This window comes from Elephantulus edwardii, unplaced genomic scaffold (assembly GCF_000299155.1).
Source record: "Elephantulus edwardii isolate Elephantulus edwardi_28Jun2011 unplaced genomic scaffold, EleEdw1.0 scaffold00289, whole genome shotgun sequence".
Taxonomy (NCBI): domain Eukaryota; kingdom Metazoa; phylum Chordata; class Mammalia; order Macroscelidea; family Macroscelididae; genus Elephantulus; species Elephantulus edwardii.
Genome location: NW_006400039.1, coordinates 1759799 through 1776849, shown reverse-complemented (window position 1 = coordinate 1776849; position 17051 = coordinate 1759799). Strand labels below are relative to the sequence as shown.

General features: G+C 64.7%; 3 protein-coding genes across 4 annotated transcripts in view; all 3 read right to left on the bottom strand.

Annotated features, from left to right (window-relative positions):
• The window catches only part of PHPT1 (phosphohistidine phosphatase 1), a 1193-nt gene extending 914 nt beyond the window's left edge, over positions 1-279 (bottom strand). Inside the window, exon 1 of one of the 2 annotated variants that reach the window (XM_006900585.1) lies at positions 114-279. In XM_006900585.1, the coding sequence (XP_006900647.1) occupies positions 114-279 (166 nt within the window). The remainder of the gene's footprint in view (positions 1-113) is intronic. The other variant, XM_006900586.1, reaches the window with a different exon arrangement.
• Positions 280-2354: 2075 nt separating this feature from the next.
• On the bottom strand, positions 2355-5264 carry LOC102861992 (chromosome unknown open reading frame, human C9orf172). The gene has a single exon (XM_006900584.1). The coding sequence runs from the start codon at positions 5262-5264 to the stop codon at positions 2355-2357; it is 2910 nt and encodes a 969-aa protein (XP_006900646.1).
• A 3527-nt stretch (positions 5265-8791) lies between these two features.
• The window catches only part of RABL6 (RAB, member RAS oncogene family-like 6), a 24329-nt gene continuing 16069 nt past the window's right edge, over positions 8792-17051 (bottom strand). Inside the window, 13 exon segments of the mRNA XM_006903642.1 lie at positions 8792-8971; positions 9142-9200; positions 9874-10036; positions 10407-10682; positions 10767-10992; positions 11398-11542; positions 11683-11762; positions 11764-12018; positions 13367-13470; positions 14901-15006; positions 15156-15296; positions 16320-16411; positions 16696-16748. Coding sequence (XP_006903704.1) covers positions 8792-8971; positions 9142-9200; positions 9874-10036; positions 10407-10682; positions 10767-10992; positions 11398-11542; positions 11683-11762; positions 11764-12018; positions 13367-13470; positions 14901-15006; positions 15156-15296; positions 16320-16411; positions 16696-16748 — 1880 coding nt within the window.

The window sequence follows — 17051 nt, the reverse complement described above, 5'->3', positions numbered from 1 at the left end:
GAACATGGCCCGGCCCCGCCCACGCCCCGAGGACACGGTCCCACCCCCCACATGGCCCCGCCCCGAGACGCGGCCCGGCCCCGCCCCGGACACGGCCCCGCCCCCGGCCCCGCCCTCACCGTGGTACTCGGCCCATTTGTAACCGCGCACGATCTCCTTGCTCTCCGCAGCTGTGGTGGCGGAAGGCGGCGCCGAGTGGACGCGGATCAGTACGTACTTGAAGACGCCGTCGGAGTCGATGTCCACATCGGGGATCTCAGCCAGGCCCGCTCCCGCCATGTTTCCTCGGCGTGCGCCCAGCCCCCAGCTCCTGCAACCCCTTCCCCTCCCTATGCGGGTCAACGTAGCGCGGGGTGGGGGGGCCGCGGGGCGGGCTCGGGAGAGCCGCGGCCAATTCCGAGGGGCGATGCTGCCCGAAGCCTGTTGCCGCAGCCAATAGTATTGGCGAGTCGCAGTGCAGCCTAGCCAATCACAGCCCAGCGCCTTCAGCGTGGTGGACCACGCTGTTCTCACTTAAAGGGAAACGAGGAAACCTAAAAGAAGCGTGATTCAGTTCTGCCAATGGAAAGTTCCCTTCCCGCAGGCTCTGGGAGGCACCTCTGGGCAGTTAGGCGGCATTGCTAAGATCAAGGAAAGGCTGCCTGAGGCCTGAGAAACGCACCCCAAGTTTCCGTCCAACCCCTGCTGTCCAGGGACCGCCCCGCGCGCTCTCCCTGCGTCCCGCCCGCGTCCCGGGGTCTCCTGTCCGCAAACCCTGCTCTCCGAAGCCCGACGCCCTCCGAGGTCTCCCACTCGCACAAGGAGACAGCAAGGGTTACATTCAAGTTCTAGTTTACTCGGTTGGAAAGCGCCTGCCCTCTGGAAATCTTCATTCCAGGGTCGCCCGGTCCCGGCCCTCGGGCGGAGGCCGAAAGCAGAAGGCCGCCCAGAAAGCAGCAGGACAAGCGGGGTGTCGCGGCTGGAGTGAGCACTTTCGGTGCAAACGCGCAGGCGTGGGAGCTGGCCGCGGAGGCTAGCCGGGTGGGCGGGCAGCCGGGGTCGGGGGTTCGACTCCCCTTCCTGGGGTCTGACGGTCCCAGGAGGGTCCCTCCTGGGAAGCGCAGTGTCCCCTTTCTGGCTACCCTAACCTCCCCATCGAGCTCCCCCAGGCGGGCCGCGAGCTCCCCCAGGCGGGGGCTGAGGTCAGGCGCCAGGTTCTCGGGGTTCAGGCCCTCCAAGCGCTGGAGGGGGAGAATCTGACTCCGTACAGCCCTTGCCGCCTCTGACTCGTGACAGGCCATGCCTCTAATGGACCCCACAATGGCCACTAGCTCGTTCCTGCACCTACTCCCACCAGGATGTCCTCCAACTTTTCACCCTGGTCGTTGTTGGGGTTGCGCACCTTCATCTGCACCCTTCTGTCCTATGCACTTGCTTCTGCCTCCACGTGCCCCATGGGACTGAGCTGCCGTTGTCGTCTGCCCTGGCGCCTGCCCCAGGATGCCACCTTCCCAGCCAGGCTCAGCCTCCCCTGCCTGGACCAGAGATCCCCGAATTGGCTCTTGCCGTTTCGCCCGCTCTTTACAGGCCCAGGTAGGGCCTGAGTAAGGCAGGAGGTGAGGGAGACAGGACTGCACACGTGTGGCTTCACAGATGACAAAAGGACTACTTTCATCATTGGAGAAAATACCCCCAGTCAAGGCGAGCATGCGGCCAGCCCAGGCCAGCTACAGGCTTCACGAGGCTGCTCGCCCCTGGCCTGCTGTGAGCTGGTTTAAAGTGACTGGGCTTCAGACAGCGGGGCTCCGGGTGCGCAGGTGTCCTATGGACTGCGTGAAGGAGGCGGGGATCTGTGACGGTGTCCCCTCCCGCCCTACAGCAGGGCCTTAGTGGTCCTTAGGCCATCCCACCTCCCAGCGGGGAGCACCAAGCGGCTGAAGACCAATTCAGGGTCCCTAGGGCGAGCCTGGACCCAGAGGCTGTTGAGCGGGGAGCGCTGGGAGGAACTGGTGGTAGATCATTGGGTGGTGGGAGAGGCGGAGTCTGCAGGTACAGGGTGAGGTGCCAGTGGGGGATGATGGGGAGGCTGCAGGGCTGGAAGAGGAGCGGTTAAAGGAGGCAGGAAAGAGCTGGGGTGGGGCTCCAGGCAGGACCTAGGGGTGGGGGCAGGAGTCTCCAGCAGGGTCTGAACGGGTTGGGAGGAGACTCGGGCGGGGCCTGAGCGGGTAGTGTAGAAACTGGGGCGGGACCCGAGGGGACTGGCTTGGGCGGAATTTGAGCGTATAGACCAAGCGTTAGGGCGTATGGGCGGGAGGGGCGGACCCTGTGGTTGAGGGCGTGGCTTGGGGGCCTGGGCAGGCCACAGGCTGGGCTGTTCACATGAGGTCGTCCAGCAAGTTGGCGCTGGCTACCCAGTCCAGAGCGCGCGGTTCGGATGCGGCCATAATCATGCACATGAAGGGGCGACCAGTGCGCCGGTCTGTGGGGTAGATGGTGGTGGGCGTGAAGCGCCGATTGGCCTCGACAAACTCGCAGAGCTGCTCATAGACGCGCGGGAACTCGTGGCGCAGGAAGACACCGCGCAGGCGCAGCTCCCGCTGGATATGGATGAAGGCCACCTCGCGCGCGCGCCGGCCCGCCTCGCCATCCTGGTCCAGGCCCGCCGTGCCAGGTGGAGGAGTCAGAATCAGCGTCTCCATATCGGGCTCATGGCCTCGAGGCGGCAGTGGGCGCGCGGGGCTGCCAGCAGCCAGTGCCACCTTGGCAAATTTGCGCACAGTGGGGCCGGCGCTGCGCGGCGCGGGCCGGGCAGGGGCACCAGGAGGCGCCCCGCTGGGCCCTACCGCCACGGACACGCTGAGTAGGAAGCACTCGGCCGGCTCATAGAGGCGCCCGGCGGCTGCCAGCTCGCGTGCATAGCCACCCAGGGGCGCCGCGTGTGTGGCCAGCTCGCGCAGGGACAAGTAGGTGGGCGACAGCAGCAGCCCCTCAAGGCCGAAGCGCAGGAAGTTGTCGGCCGACCCGGGGCTCGGGAAGCCCAGGAAGAGCACACCGCGACCGCGCGACAAGAAGCCGACACGCGCTATGCGAGAGAAGGCGCGGTGTACGGGGCCACTGTCGCGGCAGAACTGCAGCACGTGGCGACACACGCTGCCCACGCGGCCGTACACGCAGCGCGCCTTGTGCGCGTCCCAGTCCTCGCGGCGGCACAGGCGCGAGCAGTAGTAGGTGTAGCAGCTGTGACACGACTTGAAGTAGAGGCAGGCATTGAACATGGTCTCTGTGCGCCGGCAGCGCGCGTTCGAGCAGGTCATCAGGTCGTCCTCGTCGGCGCTGGGCTCCGGGGACGCGTCGGCCGCCTCCCCGGAGCCTGTGGGCTCCTCGACACTGCCGGCCGAGGCGGGCGGCGAGCGAGGCGTCACCAGCGTGGGGCCCGCCGGCCGCAGGTCCAGCAGATGGCGCAGATGGCCGCTTGGGCTGTTGGCCACTCGTTCAGTGCTGGGAGCTGCTGGGGATCTCGAGTCGATGACCAGGTCTGTGATGAGCTCGTCCAGCTGCTCCAGACTGCGCTGGCGACCCGAGGCGGGGCCGTCAGCAGCTGGGAGCGGCGGTGGCCGCTGACGGCCAGCAGACACCTCCCAGGGCCTGGCAGATGGGCGCTCGGCTGCGCGGAGGTCGTTGTCAGTGATGGTGATCTCGGGCGTAACATACCAGGCGCGGCCCAGGCCCTCCCCGGCTCGACCTTTTTCAGACAGCGATGTCTCAGACAGCGATAGTGCTGCGTAGCGCCGGGGTGAAGTGGACAAGTTCACCACAACTGGTGGGCGCCGTCCTTCAGGGGACGTACCTTGGGGCTCCCGTGCCTCGCGGCCCAGCAGGTTCTCATAGCTGCGGCCCCGGCCCAGGGGGTCGTCCCTGCGCGGAGCAGGTGCCAGGATGTTGTCCCAGGAACGCGAGTAGTGGCGACTGTCGGTGGCCAGCCGGGGTGGGCTGGTGCCCGTGCCTCCGTGCCAGGAGGCGAGCAGCGGCCCAGGGTCAGGAGGTGGTGCCACCTGCAGGGTGTGGTAAGGCCGAGGGCCCCAGTCACCCCAGGCTGGGCTGCCGCGCGGGTAAGGGTAAGTCCGAGTCAGGGCGCCCGGCTCACGGTACCGTGCCCAGTCCTCCGTGTGGAAGGTCCGCGTGACGGGGGCCCGGGGGTCGTCAGGGTGGTAGCGCGGGCCATAGGTGCGAGACGCCTCGTTGTAGTAGGACCGGGAAGGCGGCTCCTGGATCGGGAAAGTCCGGACTTCCCCCGAGTAGTAGCCGACCCCGTGCCGCGGGCTAGGCCTTGGGGGCTCTTCAGGTGCATAGGGTCTGGGGCAGTAGCCATCAAAGGCTGGACCCGGGCTGGCTGTAAAGCCCCCCGGGAAGCCATCAGGTTCCTCAGTATAGAAGAATTGAGTGGGCCCCGGCGGGGCTGGGAAGGACAGGCTGCGGCGCTCGGCATAGTCCCGGGGGCCTGGCAACGGCCCGTCGCAGTAGAGCGCCCGGGGATCAGCACAGAATGAGTCGGTGGGAGTTGGCGTGCGGGACAGCACCATGTGCCTAGGTCCCGGCACCGTGAGGCCGTGCAGCTGAGGGGCGACGCGGACCCAGGGGGGCGCATCGGCCGGCGCGGAGGAGCGTGGACCCCGAGCGGCGTGCTGCAGGACCGCGTCATCCGGCTTGATATCCAGGCGGCAGCGGACGTGCGGGGCGGGCCCTGAGGGCGGTTCTGGTGGCGGGCAGCGGCCGGAGGCAGCACACAGGGGTGCGATGCGGCCAGGGCCGCCGCGCTGCGGCTGCAGCTTGATAGGGTGTAGCTCATTGGCAAGCGCACGCAGCGCAGGGTATGTGGGTTCTCGGCGCGGTGATGCCTCGGTGCGCGAGGCCCGCTCGGTTTCCCGGCTTCTGCGTGGAAGCACAGGGGGCGAGGCGGGTGCCAGGCCTGGGGCCGCGCGCGGTGCGCTCTTGGAGCGGGCTCGGCGCCGGGTCTCGCCTTCCCGTGGCCGCGGGCGGGGCGCGGCGGGCTCTGGGGGCGGTGGCTCTGTGCCCCCGCCTCCTCCGTGATCCTCCATGGCCGGCCCGTCCAGTGCCTCCAGAAAGTCGAAGCTGCGGCAGTGGCGCTTGTTGAACGCCGCGGGCGCAGCAGGCCGGGCCATGGCGCGCTCACATGCCGGGCGCCGCGATGCCGGTCCCTGGGCCGCCACCTTGATGTCCTGGTACAGGGTTGACACCAGCAGATCCGGCGGGTCCGTGCGGGTCATCTTAAAAGAAGTCCCCAGGCTGGCGGCTTCTGCTCACTCGGCCTGGCGGGGCTTTCGCCCTGTGGAGAGGAGGTGGTTTGAAACTCCTTCCTGGCCTGTCCCCCACCCCCGCACTGTCCCCGCTTACCTGGGGCGCAGCAGCCCTGGCTGTAGGCCGTGGCCGCGGGCGCCTGCTCCATGGTGGTGTCAGGCACCTGAGGAAGGAATCCAGCGGTCCAACTACCCTGCCACCCCCCTGAGCACCCCACTTCCTTTTCGTTGCAGGCGGGGGAGAGCCAGCTAGGCAGGCCATGCCTTGGTCTCTGCTTTACCCTGCCAAGCTCACGGACCCTGACCCTTAACCACGAGCTGGGCTCTCGGGGGTCCCACTGCCTGACTAGTCAGCGAATGAGAAAGGAGGAGCATGCAGAGTTGCGGCCCCAGGGGCCCGCTGGCCAGATAGCTTGGTCACTTTTGAAACTAATTTATATATCCCAGTGCTCAGTAGCAGCAGCCTCTCCCGGCGTCGCCTCGGATAGTGCACAGGCCGGAGGGTGTCTGCAGATGCCTCTGACCCTGTTGTGTACAGACCCCAGGACTTCAGGACCTGGGCGCAGCCCCGCCTCCACCTTCACTCACCCCAACCCCTAAGCCTGGTCAGGCCTGGTAAGCATGCAGTGCTGGGCCCGGTGCACTTCGCACCCACCACTATTGTTGGAGCCCCAGCTTTGCTTAAAAGCTGACACCCCACAGTGCATACCCGGCACCCTGCAGCGCGAAACCAGGCGGACAGCAGGGCACGTGGGTAACGCGTGAGCTGCGCGGGTGGCTGGCGGCCACCCCCCTAGAAGCCCAGGGATGGGGTCCTGGGCAAGCCCCTCCTCCAGGGCCCTGCAGCGAGGGCCCGCCCCCAGGGCGCCGGGAGGCTCCATGGAAACCGCGTTTCCCCGCCCCCACGCTGCAGGCTGGGCCTGCGCCCCTGTCACCAGACTGCACTCTGGTGCAGCGGCTTTGGGGTCCCCGGGGCCAGGGACGGGGCGCTGCACACAGCGCCTGCGCTTCGGGCTGGGCGGTGTGCCTGGAGGTCACACGCGGCCCTGGCCGCCTGCTGGGGGAGGGGCTCGCGATGCCTTTGCAGCCTGCAGGGGAGGGAGGGGGAAGCCGGAGGCCGCCCCTCACCTGGCAAGGACCCTCCTCACCTGGCAGGACCGCGGTGGACGCGCCGGCTCGCTCTCCCTGGGCTAGCCCTCTGGGTGCCTGGTGTGCAGAGACTTCCTGTCGACACGGCCTCTGCGTCGTGGCCACCAGGTCACGGTCCCTGTCCCCATCCTAGCTGTACGCTCGCCCTCGCTTGTCCCTGCTCTGGCCGCCGGTCCCGTGCTCCCCCCTCCATCACTCGGCACAGGCCGAATCGGGCCGCAGCGGCGGAGCTCCGCCCAGCGCGGGGCAGCGCGCCTGGCTGGCTGCGGCGGTCAACAGCTGGACGCGGTGACAGCCCCTCCCCGGCTTTTCTGGGGCCGCAGGCCTCCCCGTTCCCTCCACGGCGCGACCCTGCCCCAGGCCCCGGCCCGAGCGGCCCCGGGCGATGGGGGCGGGGACCCCCATCCTCGCCGCCGGTCGGGCAGCTCTGGTCCGTGACAGCGGCGCGCCGGTGACGCGGCCCCCGCCCCTACCTGGCGCTGCTCCGCCGCCGGCCCCGGTGGGCTGCGCAGCCCCGCGCTGGCACCGCCGCGTCCCGGGCGCCGGAGAAGCTTCGAGGCAGCGCCGCTCACCGGCCACTCAGTGCTGCCCCCGGTGGCGGCCGCGGGGTCTGCGCTTAAAGGGGCCGCGCCCCAGAGGACTGCGGGAGGGGGCCAAGTCCCCAGGGCGCCCGCGCCAGTCCTGACCTTACCAGGAGACCCCGGCAACTGGCTGGGCCAGGGACAAGGAGACTGGCCCGGGGGAGCCCAAGGCCGGGCTAGTCCAGAGACTGGACCGATGTGCTGAGCAGCCCCCTGACCGCCAGTTGCCTGCCCTGGACCCATGCACCCGGCGATTGTGGTTCCAAGGTCTCAGCGGGCCTTGGAAGGTCTCAGGGCCAGATGGTTGCCCAGTCTTTATGTCCAAGTGTCCGAGCGGAGCAGGCCTCTGTGCCAGGCCCTCTCGTCAACTGCAGGGTGACATTCTGTCGCAGCCCTGCCGGCCCTCCATCTGGACAGGAGTTTGGGATGGCCTATCCCAGTGGTAGTTGGCTCTAATGTCCTTGGCCCGGGGGTAGGTTGGAGTAGTTTTCCCGTGTCCTGGTGGGGGTGGCTTTCTGCCCAGGATTGTGGGAGGGTCATCTCCAGACCCTTGACCTCAGGGGCAGCTTGTGGACCTCACAGTGGTACCACACGCTCACTCCATGCCATCCATCCCCAAGAATGGCAGGGAAGAGGCACACTCCGCGAGCTGGCTGACCAGCATCTGGGTTAAGAAGGGTCTTGGACTGTACACGTTGCCTGCATGAGCCCTGGATTGGGGTGGAGACCCTGCTGCTTCACCTCCTGTGGAAAAGTGGGGCACCAGCATCAGGACCTGTTACTGTGGCAACTGGGGGTGTGGAGCTGTTAATGGAGAGGCTGGACCTGCAGTAGCCCTTCCCGGGGAGGCAGCAGCTCAGCCCTAGCCTAGGGTTCCCTCTGGTCAGGCCAGAGAACAGGGTTGGAACAGCTGAGCTGTGGGAGCCCAGTGCTGGCCCTTTTACGGTGCACAGTACCCCGCCCCACAGGCAAAGGGCTGCAGGGAGGGTGCACCTGTCCTTCTCAGGACACGCTGTGTGACCCACAGGCAGACAAGGTACCCAGGACTTTCCTGCCAGCCCACAGCACCTGGGGACTGAGGACCAGAATGCCAGCTTGTGGCCATGGAGAGAAGACAGCACTTCACATAGAACAGAAGAGCTTTATGGTCCAAGGGAGTGTCCATGGGAGCTGAAATGACTGACCAGCCTGTTCTGGGCGGCAGCCTGGGCACAGGTGGCAGAGGGCACACACTGAGAGGTTCAAGTCCTCAGAGGTGCCACCTGTGCTGCTGCCCCCCGGTAGGCACCTCATCAGGCAGCCAAGTCCTACCCAGAGAGACCAACTTGTCCTCCCTGGAGCCTGCCCAACCTAGGGCGGAGCCCTGCCATGGGATCCACGGGAAGCCATGTGCAGGGGACGTGGTGCTGCCCACACGTTGTGGCTTCGAGTAGGCGGTGGGCATGCGCCAGGGTAAGCAGGTGCTGGGTGCCAGGACATGGGAGGGGCCGGAGCAGTCTGCCCCTGTAAACAGGCCCTGCAAGTCCCTCCTGGGCCTCAGTCACATCCCTGAGAAATGCCGAGGCCGCCATGGCAGGCCCCGAGCCGCCCTTGTCCCTCTGTGGGCCTCTGGCCACCTGCCACCTGGACTGGCCACTTGGAGGGCACCAGCCCGCAGCCAGGAAGCTGGACCGCGAGGGGTGGAGGCCGCAGAGCAGGCTGGACGCAGGCAGGCCTTCTGTGCTGCAGGGTCCCACCATGTCCTGGAATCTGTTCCCAGCAACCAGCCTAGAGCTCCTCATAATCCCCGCCCCCGTGATGCTGGCTGCTGGGGTCCCCGCCCCCCAGGAACGCTTCCAGCTCATTGGGGGGCTCCTTCTTGGTGCGGGGAGCCTTCTTCCTCTTCCCCCCCTCCTCCCTGTCCTTGCTCTTCTTGTGCTTGCTCTTCTTCCTGGTCTTGTCCTCCTCCTGGGGCGAGAGGCGGGGCTGGTCAGCACCCACATGGGCCTCCCCGGGACCCTCATCCCAGGGGACCCACCCGAGGGGACCCCAGCCTGGAGGACCCACCTGAGGGACCCCCACCCAAGGGGACCCACTCAAGGGACCATACCCCCCACACCCCCAGGGGCACAACTCACTTCTTTGCTTCGCTTCTTCTTCTTCTTCTTCTCTCTGGAGGGAGGCTTGCTTTCCTTATCTGCAGAGACAGCACGTAAATCAGCTCTGTCTTCTGTGTCCACAAGAGTGCTGGCCTTCCCGGAGGAGACAGCTGGAAGGACACATGCCCACCTGGCCCTCTCCCAGGGCTGCAGCTCCTCTGGCACCCTGCTCATCCCACCACCTGATGGGGCACAACAGCAAGGGGCCCCCAGAAACCAGGGTGAATCAGGCTGCGAGAGAATGAGGGGCCGTGGGCACGTCCAACTGTGAAGCCCTGTGGACAGACTGGGTGCCCCCAGTGGTCCTGATGCATCAGCTGCCCCAGGACCATGCCCCAAGGAGAAGCATGTCCACCCCACTTTTGAGGACACCTTTGGGAAGGGGGATGCCCGTCTGTGTGCCGGCCAGTCTGCTGGAGGGAGCCAGTGTGTGTCCTCGCTCTGGGGCAGATCACAGTGAACACATCGCCAGCACCATGGTGGGATGTGGCAGCCACCCCGCCACCTGGCCTTGCAACCTCTGGGTGGGTGAGTGCGGCCGCCTCACCCCGCCTTAGAGCATCCCAGGACTGGCAGCCCTGGGCGCACTTGGGGTGGGGAGTGGGCCTGGTTTCGTCCAGCCCCCAGGGTGGCTCAGCTGACTCCCGGTGCAGTGAGTGACAGGCCCCAGGGGTCCAATACCAGACGTGGCTCCAGAAGAGGAAGGCCCACCTTCATCACTGCTGTCCCTGGGGCCAGGCTCCCTAAGGCCCAGCCCGAAGAGATCCGAGTCATTCTTGGGTCTAAAGGAGGGTGCAGGGTCCCGGGGTGCCTGAGGTGGGATGGTATCCTCATCAGTCAGGTCAGAGATGTCCTCACGGATGGGGAACTCATCCTAGAAGAACAACGGGCAGTCCTGATCAACGTGGTCATACCGACGCATACTGGGGTGTCCCCGCTGCCTAGAGTCCAGAGATGAGCTGCCTGGTAGGTGGGGCCGAGGGCTTGTGCAGGAGCACCTGACCCACCTGGTCCAGCCTGGAGCATACCCGTGTCTCCTCGGGGAAGGGATGTGTTCTCCCTTAAGTGCCCATGAACCCCATCCTCACGGGCCACCAGGCCCCTCTCCCCCTCACTGCTCCATTCCCCCTCAGTGCCCCATCCCCCCTGGGCACCGGGCCCCTCCCCCACTCAGCCCTGTCCCACTGGGCACCAGCCCCTGCCCCCCCCAGTGCTCCGTCCTCACTGGGCACTGGGTCCCTCACCGCTTTCTTTGGCCCATCTGACTCCTCGCTCTCAAAATCGGGGTCGTCCATGACGAAGGACAACATCTGGGCAGCGATGGGCCCCTCAGGGTCACTCTCAGAGGATGCTGCCCCCTCGGCCTTGACTCCCTCAGTTCTGTGGGAGGGGCCTCCAGTGGAGACTGTGGGCCTGGATGCTGGCGCCGGGAGGGCAGGCCTGCCTGCAGCCTGTGTCTCCAGCCCCAGTGGTCCCTGGGCCTGTGTGGAAGTTGGTCCGGCCAGAGGCTTCGAGCTCTTCTTGGGCCTGGGAAGGCAGGGGTATCAGGATGTATATGACAGGCCAAGGGCCCCCCAAGACACAGGGTCCCCTCTGTGGGCTACACCCACATACCTTCTCATCTCTGGCTCCACGCACAGCTGGGGAACTAAGACAGGGGCTCTGGGGAGCCCCCCTGGCTCCTCCACTTCCTCCTCACTGGACAGAGTGATGTGCTTACTGGGGAGGTGGTCTTTAGCCACTGGGGGTCTGTTGGATGGCCTGTCCTCTACGTCCACGTCGTCCTGGAAACCAGCCACCATCGGGTTTCCAGCCTGGGCTTCTCCTTCACTGGAGGACGGGGTTCAGAGGTCACCTAGACATCCAGAATTCTACCTGTGCCAGCCCTACCCCCCATGCTGACCCTCAGTGACCCTGAAAACTACTGAGCTGATGGGCTGCCTGTGGTGGGGGCGTGGTGGACGGTGCCAGCTGGGGGCGGGTCAACATGCAGACGGGTGGGCTATAGGCAGCGAGGCCCCCAAGGCCTGGGGTCCCTGCTTCCTGGGACTGAGTGGAAGGTGGGCCCTGCAGGCCAGCAGGTTCACCTGACTGTGTTGTGCACTGGGGAGCTGCCCAAGAATTAGTAGGTGTGGGTCTTGGGGTGCGCTCAGGGCCAGAAGGGGTGTGTGGGACCCCTGTGCCTCACCTGACCCTTCCCTGCAGCTGTCCTCAGCCAGCCAGCTCCACCCTCACCTGTCGCTGTCTTGTGGGGGTCCCCCAGCCTTCTCCTCCTTCGGGGGGGCTGAGTCCTCTAGGAAGCTGCGGTCCAGGGTGTCCTCGGGAACAAAGTCCTCGACGTTTGGAACCTTTGCTGGGACCTCTGCAGCGGGAATGGGCTCTGTAGGCAGGAGACACAGGGCCCCTCTCTTTGCTGTGTCCCCAGGCTGGTCCCTGGAACCTTCTGGGTCCCATAGGGGATGTGAGGCAGGTAAGCCCAGGTTGGGGATGCCTTAGAGGCCCGGTGGGACCAGGGCCTACCTGGAGGTGTGGGGGCTGGGTCTGCCACAGGCGAGGTCCCAAAGAGCCGGGAGATGATGCTGCGGCGTGGGGGCGGAGCAGGGGCAGGGGCGGGGGGGGCCCTGGGGGAACAGGGCCTCCGCTGGGGGTCCTGGTGCCCCAGGCGCTGGGGAGGGGCAGGCAGAGGGGGCAGCCACGGGCAGCAGGGAGGGCTGAGGCGTGCCAGGGCTGGAGCTCCCGGCAGACACAGTGCCTGGGGGTACAACAGGTGACTGGGAGCCAGAGGCTGGGCTCTGCCCGTTGGTGGCCAGTGGGGACGAGTGACCACGGCTGCGGGCATCCATCATCTCAAGGAAGCTGGGGGCAAAGAGTAGGGAGTGAGTGGGGAGAGGAGACCCTGCTGGCCCCCCAACCTTCCCTGCAAATGTTGGCATATGATGGACCTCACAGCCTGACCCGTTCAGCACTGCTGGAACCCAGGCCCCATGTGGACTTCCCTGCCTGAGATTTACAAAAGGGCCAGGATGGATCTGAAGATGTGGGGCGCTGGGGACAAGCTGCTTCTGAGGGTGGAGAGGAGCAGCCTGAGCTCTGACAGGGACGCTCCTGATCCCACTTCTTGTCTGGACGACACACTGCAGAGGCCAGCCCAGGACAGCAAGCACCCCCTGCCCTCCAAGAGCACCTCCCAGCACATTAGAGGGAGGGCACCAGCAGCCTGCAGGCCAAGGCTGAGGAGTCGTCCCCCAGGAGTCCGTCCAGAAGGTCAAGGAGCCTGAAAGCCCAGGTCACAGAGGCTCCTCTGACCTGGGGAGGCGGCACTGAGGTCTGGACCTACAGCACTGTGCTTGCCGCAAGGGCTGCTGATCAGAAGCCAGGGACAGTAGCACCCCGGGCATTCACATGTGAGGGGAGAGGCAGGGGCAAACCCTGACTGCAAACCTCCGAACTGCAGCCACAGTGACCCCTGCTTGTAAGCTCACAGGATCTCCCCGCCTCTGCCCGCGTGCAACACCAAGCCTGGCGCTGAGACACTGCCTAAGTGACAGTCCACGTTGGGGGCCCCAGGTCCAAAAGAGAAGGTGGTTCCTACGAGCCACAGAGTGGGAAGGGCAGGGCACCTGTCCACTGGGTGGTCAGCGGACTTTCACACCAGGCTGCTGGCAGGCACCACAGCCTTGCTGGGGAGCTCACTCATGACCACGCCTGGCACAAGCCTTGTGAGCCTGCCATCAGCCAGGTCCAGGGCCCAGTCCCCAGGGCTAGCCTCTGTGTTTCTGGGAGTGGCTGTCCTGACCCCGTGGGAAGAGGAGGATCCAAGGAAAGGCTGGGATTTAGACTTTCATCTTCTGGATGGCGCTGATAGGACTATTTTATCACTGTACATTAATCAGTAATAAAAGCCAAGCGTACAGAGTAGAGGGCCACAGTCCGCTCTCCTGAAGGCCTGGGTAGGGCTGCTGGGCAGAGACCCTGATTCCTAAACAGGGCAATGCCTGCCTGCAGCTGAGATGGCAACCAGAGGACCAGGAACACGTCCAGCCACGTGCAGATCTCCCTGTTGCAGACAGACATGCATGCCCCCCACAAGCCCCCCAGGTCTCCCCCTCTACAGATGGGCAACAGGCTCAGGCCGGGCAGGTCCTGTGGCCACGCCCTGGTGAGCTCCTGCTGTGGACGGGGGCTGCAGGAGTGGTCTGCGCACATCTCGTAGTTCTGGTCCTCGGTCTCCTGCTGCACCACTAGCTCCTCCAGCGTGGCGTCGATGTCCAGTTGGTTGGTCTCCAGCTGCCGCAGCAATGTTTCCCTCTAGGGAAGGACAGGGACATGAGCAGAGGGGCTGCAAGTCCCCTGATGCAGGACGGCTGAGTCCAGAGCTGTGCCGGCAGCCCACGTGACCCCCGCCAAGACGTCCACCCACCGGGCGGGGACGTGGTAACAACCAGACCAGCCTCCAATCTGGAAAGGGGCCCATGGCCAAAGTCACACTACCACTGCTGTGACCAGTCATGGCCTGGGCAGCATGGGGTACAGCAGCACTGGAAGGGAGCTGTTCTCCCCCCACAACTAAGGCCGCACGAGACCACTCTCCTGGACCTAGTCTGGACCTGACCTTCGGTCTCCACCTGGTGTCCACAGCAGTCCTTGGCCCTTTGAGTGGGGGTGGTCCAGGGCCTAAGGATGCTAGCACGTGCTGCCCCCTGGTGGGGTCCCGTGTAACTGCATGGATCTGAAGATGGGGGCCTCTCCCCAAAAGTCTTACTAGAGGCCACTAAGGACACACGTGTCCTACAAAATGACCAAAATCCACATGACCTTAATGACATTCTTCCTCTGCCCAGCTTGCTGAGACCAGGTGAACTCTGGAGGTTATACCCTCAGTCACTCTTTCCAGCTTGGAACTCACCTTTCAAACATACGGCCCTGGAAGGAAGGTGACTGCTACCAGAATGAATACACTCCTCTCACCAAGCAGCTACCTAAGCACCAAAGAGCTGCATGTGCCCAGGGAGAAAGCTCAGAAGGCAGGAAGAGTGGGGAGAAGGACGGGTGGAAAATGGAGAGGCAGGGAGGAAGCGGGCCGAGTGCTGCTCGGCTGCGGGGCACGTGACTGGAGAGCCTCCCTCACACCACGACCACAGAGCAAGAAATGCCAAACCATCAACCCAAACACCTTCCTCTTGATTTTAGCACCAAGGGCATGCAGTAGCAACAGAAAATTCAAAGCAGAAGACAATCTGGTTGTGAGAGGGTTCCAGAAAGCTCAGCCAGGTTCCCTGGGTGCTGCCCAGTGCAGGGCCAGCCTGCCCACGCCTGTCGCTCTACAGTGCTGACGGGGTCACAGCAGGCAGACACTGGGGTCTGTGCACACCTTAACTGCGGGGCTGGGCCAGTTCAGAGGTGGCCCTATCACCGCCCAGGGAGCCTGGGGTCTCTGCAGTGACTCAGAGAGTGAAGCAGACAAAAGAGCCCATGGGTGGGGTCAAGGGCCCGCCCTGCAGGAGCCATAGAGATGCTGGAGCCAAGTGGACCCTGAGTGACCACACCCTTGATGGAGGCAGTGCTCAGCTCTCTGCCCAAGGTGCCCATGCCATGCAGCAGGTGAGGGGTATGCGGGACCTGCTCCTCCCCCACCGGGCACCAGTGTCTACTGCCCTCACAGCACAGGCTTGCCCAGCCCGGTCTAAACGCTCCAGCTGCTCCCTCAGGTCAGGGCAGGCGTGGCCTCGGCTGCCCACCTGCAGCTGTAGAAATGGGATGTTGAAGAACTTGTGCAGGTACTTGAGGCCAAAGCTGTTCTTCATGGAAGATTCGGCATAGCGGAAGTAGGAGGCGCCCGGGGGTCTGTCAGAAGGAAGACGCGTGGGAATGGGAGCAGGGGCAGGACCAGGGACAGCCACCCCTGCCCGGCACCCAGGCAGAGCCAGCACTGCGAGTCAACACTGCCAGCCTAGTGTGGTGGGAGGGACGTGGAGGCCCCACCACACGCCCACCTGTCCAGGCGGTCGATGAGGTCACGCACGTCGTCAGGCAGGATGACGCGGTGCTCGCCCATGTCGCGGTAGTTCCCCAGCACACACACGGGCACGTGGGTCGGCACCTTGGGCAGCTCGCGGAGGATGTAGTTGAAGGTCCTGGAAGAGGGCGCAGTAAGGCTGCCGGCCTGCTCTTCCCAGGGGCCTGCCCAACAGCACTCCACAGATGGTCACTGGTTGTGTCCATGTCACACAGACGCTGACCAGCCCCTCTGCTCGTCTGCAACGGCTCAGGGAACAGTGTCTTCCCTATAATGAACCGACTTCCCGAGAGGCGTTGGAGCTCACAGACGATTCCAAGTCTGTGGACACGTGGAAGGAGCCACTGGAGAGCCAGGGTTGCACGGTGGGGAACACTTTGCACCTTCCCTTTTTAATCTCAAAGACTGGTGGTTCGAATCCACCACTGTTCCTCAAAAGAAAGACAAGCAGTCTCCTACTGTGCAATTAGCAGCTTCTAGAAGCTCGCTGGTGAGAGCTAAGGGGCAGAGACACAGCGGCAATGAGGCTGATGGCACACTGAGCGCAGGAACTACACGCAGCCCGCTGTCAAACATGCTGCACTCGGGCCATCCACACCCTCCACAGGGTCCCAGTGTGTCTGTTGGTCACCCGCGGGTGTGCAGGAGCACTCCCACGGTTCCTGCCTGGTGATGGTGGCCCTACTCTTGAGGTGGCGTCTGTCAGCATCTGTGGCTTCCCCTGGATCAGAGCTGACTTGCTGGGTCCAGGTGCCCAGGCGAGGCTTCAGGATAACTATGGGCACTGGCCGTCACAACTCAGTGCTGGGGTCTGAAGCCCTGGAACCATGGATTCCATATAGAAGCTACCACCTGGTGGCCTGGATCCCACCCCCACATCTTGGCTTCATTCTCATCTTGGATCCCACCCGACCGTCACCCCACCTGAGCCCAGGGAGTCTGCTTAATGTAAATGCTGAACCTAGGGTGCTCTTGGGACCCCAGGGCCCCCGATGGGTGACATGAGCTTGCGCCCACTAGTACCATGGTCAGCCCCACCCTCAAAGGTCACACACTGAGAGTGATCAGGCCAGGCCATCACCAGAACGGTGAGGGTGGCCAGTCATGTCCCGCAGTGCCGAGGGGCCCTGCTGCCCCTTACCACTGCTTGGTGATGTCAAACATCATGACCACACCATTGCAGTTCTTGTACACATCCAGGAACTCGGCGTCCAGGGCCATCTCGGACTCAGCCTGGGGCAGGAGGGAGACATGCAGAAATGGGAGGGTGCCACAGTTGCTCCAAAGGTTCATCAAGACTGAAAAGAGGGAGCCAACTCCACCCCACTCCAGCCCGAGAGGGCCTGGGACAGTCGCCTTGGAGCCCCATGGCCACAACTACCGACAAGGTGGCATGGCTGTGGGCTGGCAGGTGGCCGGAGCCCGGGGGTGGTGTGGGGTGTCAGCTGTAGGCTGGGGCGCCCCTCAGCCAGCAGCCCGTGCCTACCAGGTGGCCATGCTCTGTAGTGTGTATTTACCTCCTGAGGGTCGTTCTCCATTTTCAAGCCATCGCCTCGTTTTTTGCATTTTCCTTACACAAGACAAACAGAAGTTATGGGTGGAAGTGCTGGGCCAGAGCACTGAGGGGGTGGGGACGTGTGTCAGCTCTGGGTCCAGGCAGATGAGCTGGACATGCTGGGCTGGTCCACCCAAGGGACCCAGCTCAGAATTCAGCTCCACACAGCAAGCCCGAGTCTGGGGGCAGCAGTCCAGCAGGGTAAGGTCACTGTGGTGTGGGAAGTCCCTGCCCATCTTGGGTGTCCTGCCTGTGGGCAGCGTGTGGCCAGGCACCACGTGTGTCCCCCAGGCTCACCTCTGTGAGGGACCAGACTGC

Bases quoted from the DNA above. Each gene is read 5' to 3' on its own strand.
- LOC102861992 (XM_006900584.1), bottom strand. From the start codon at position 5,264: ATGACCCGCACGGACCCGCCGGATCTGCTGGTGTCAACCCTGTACCAG.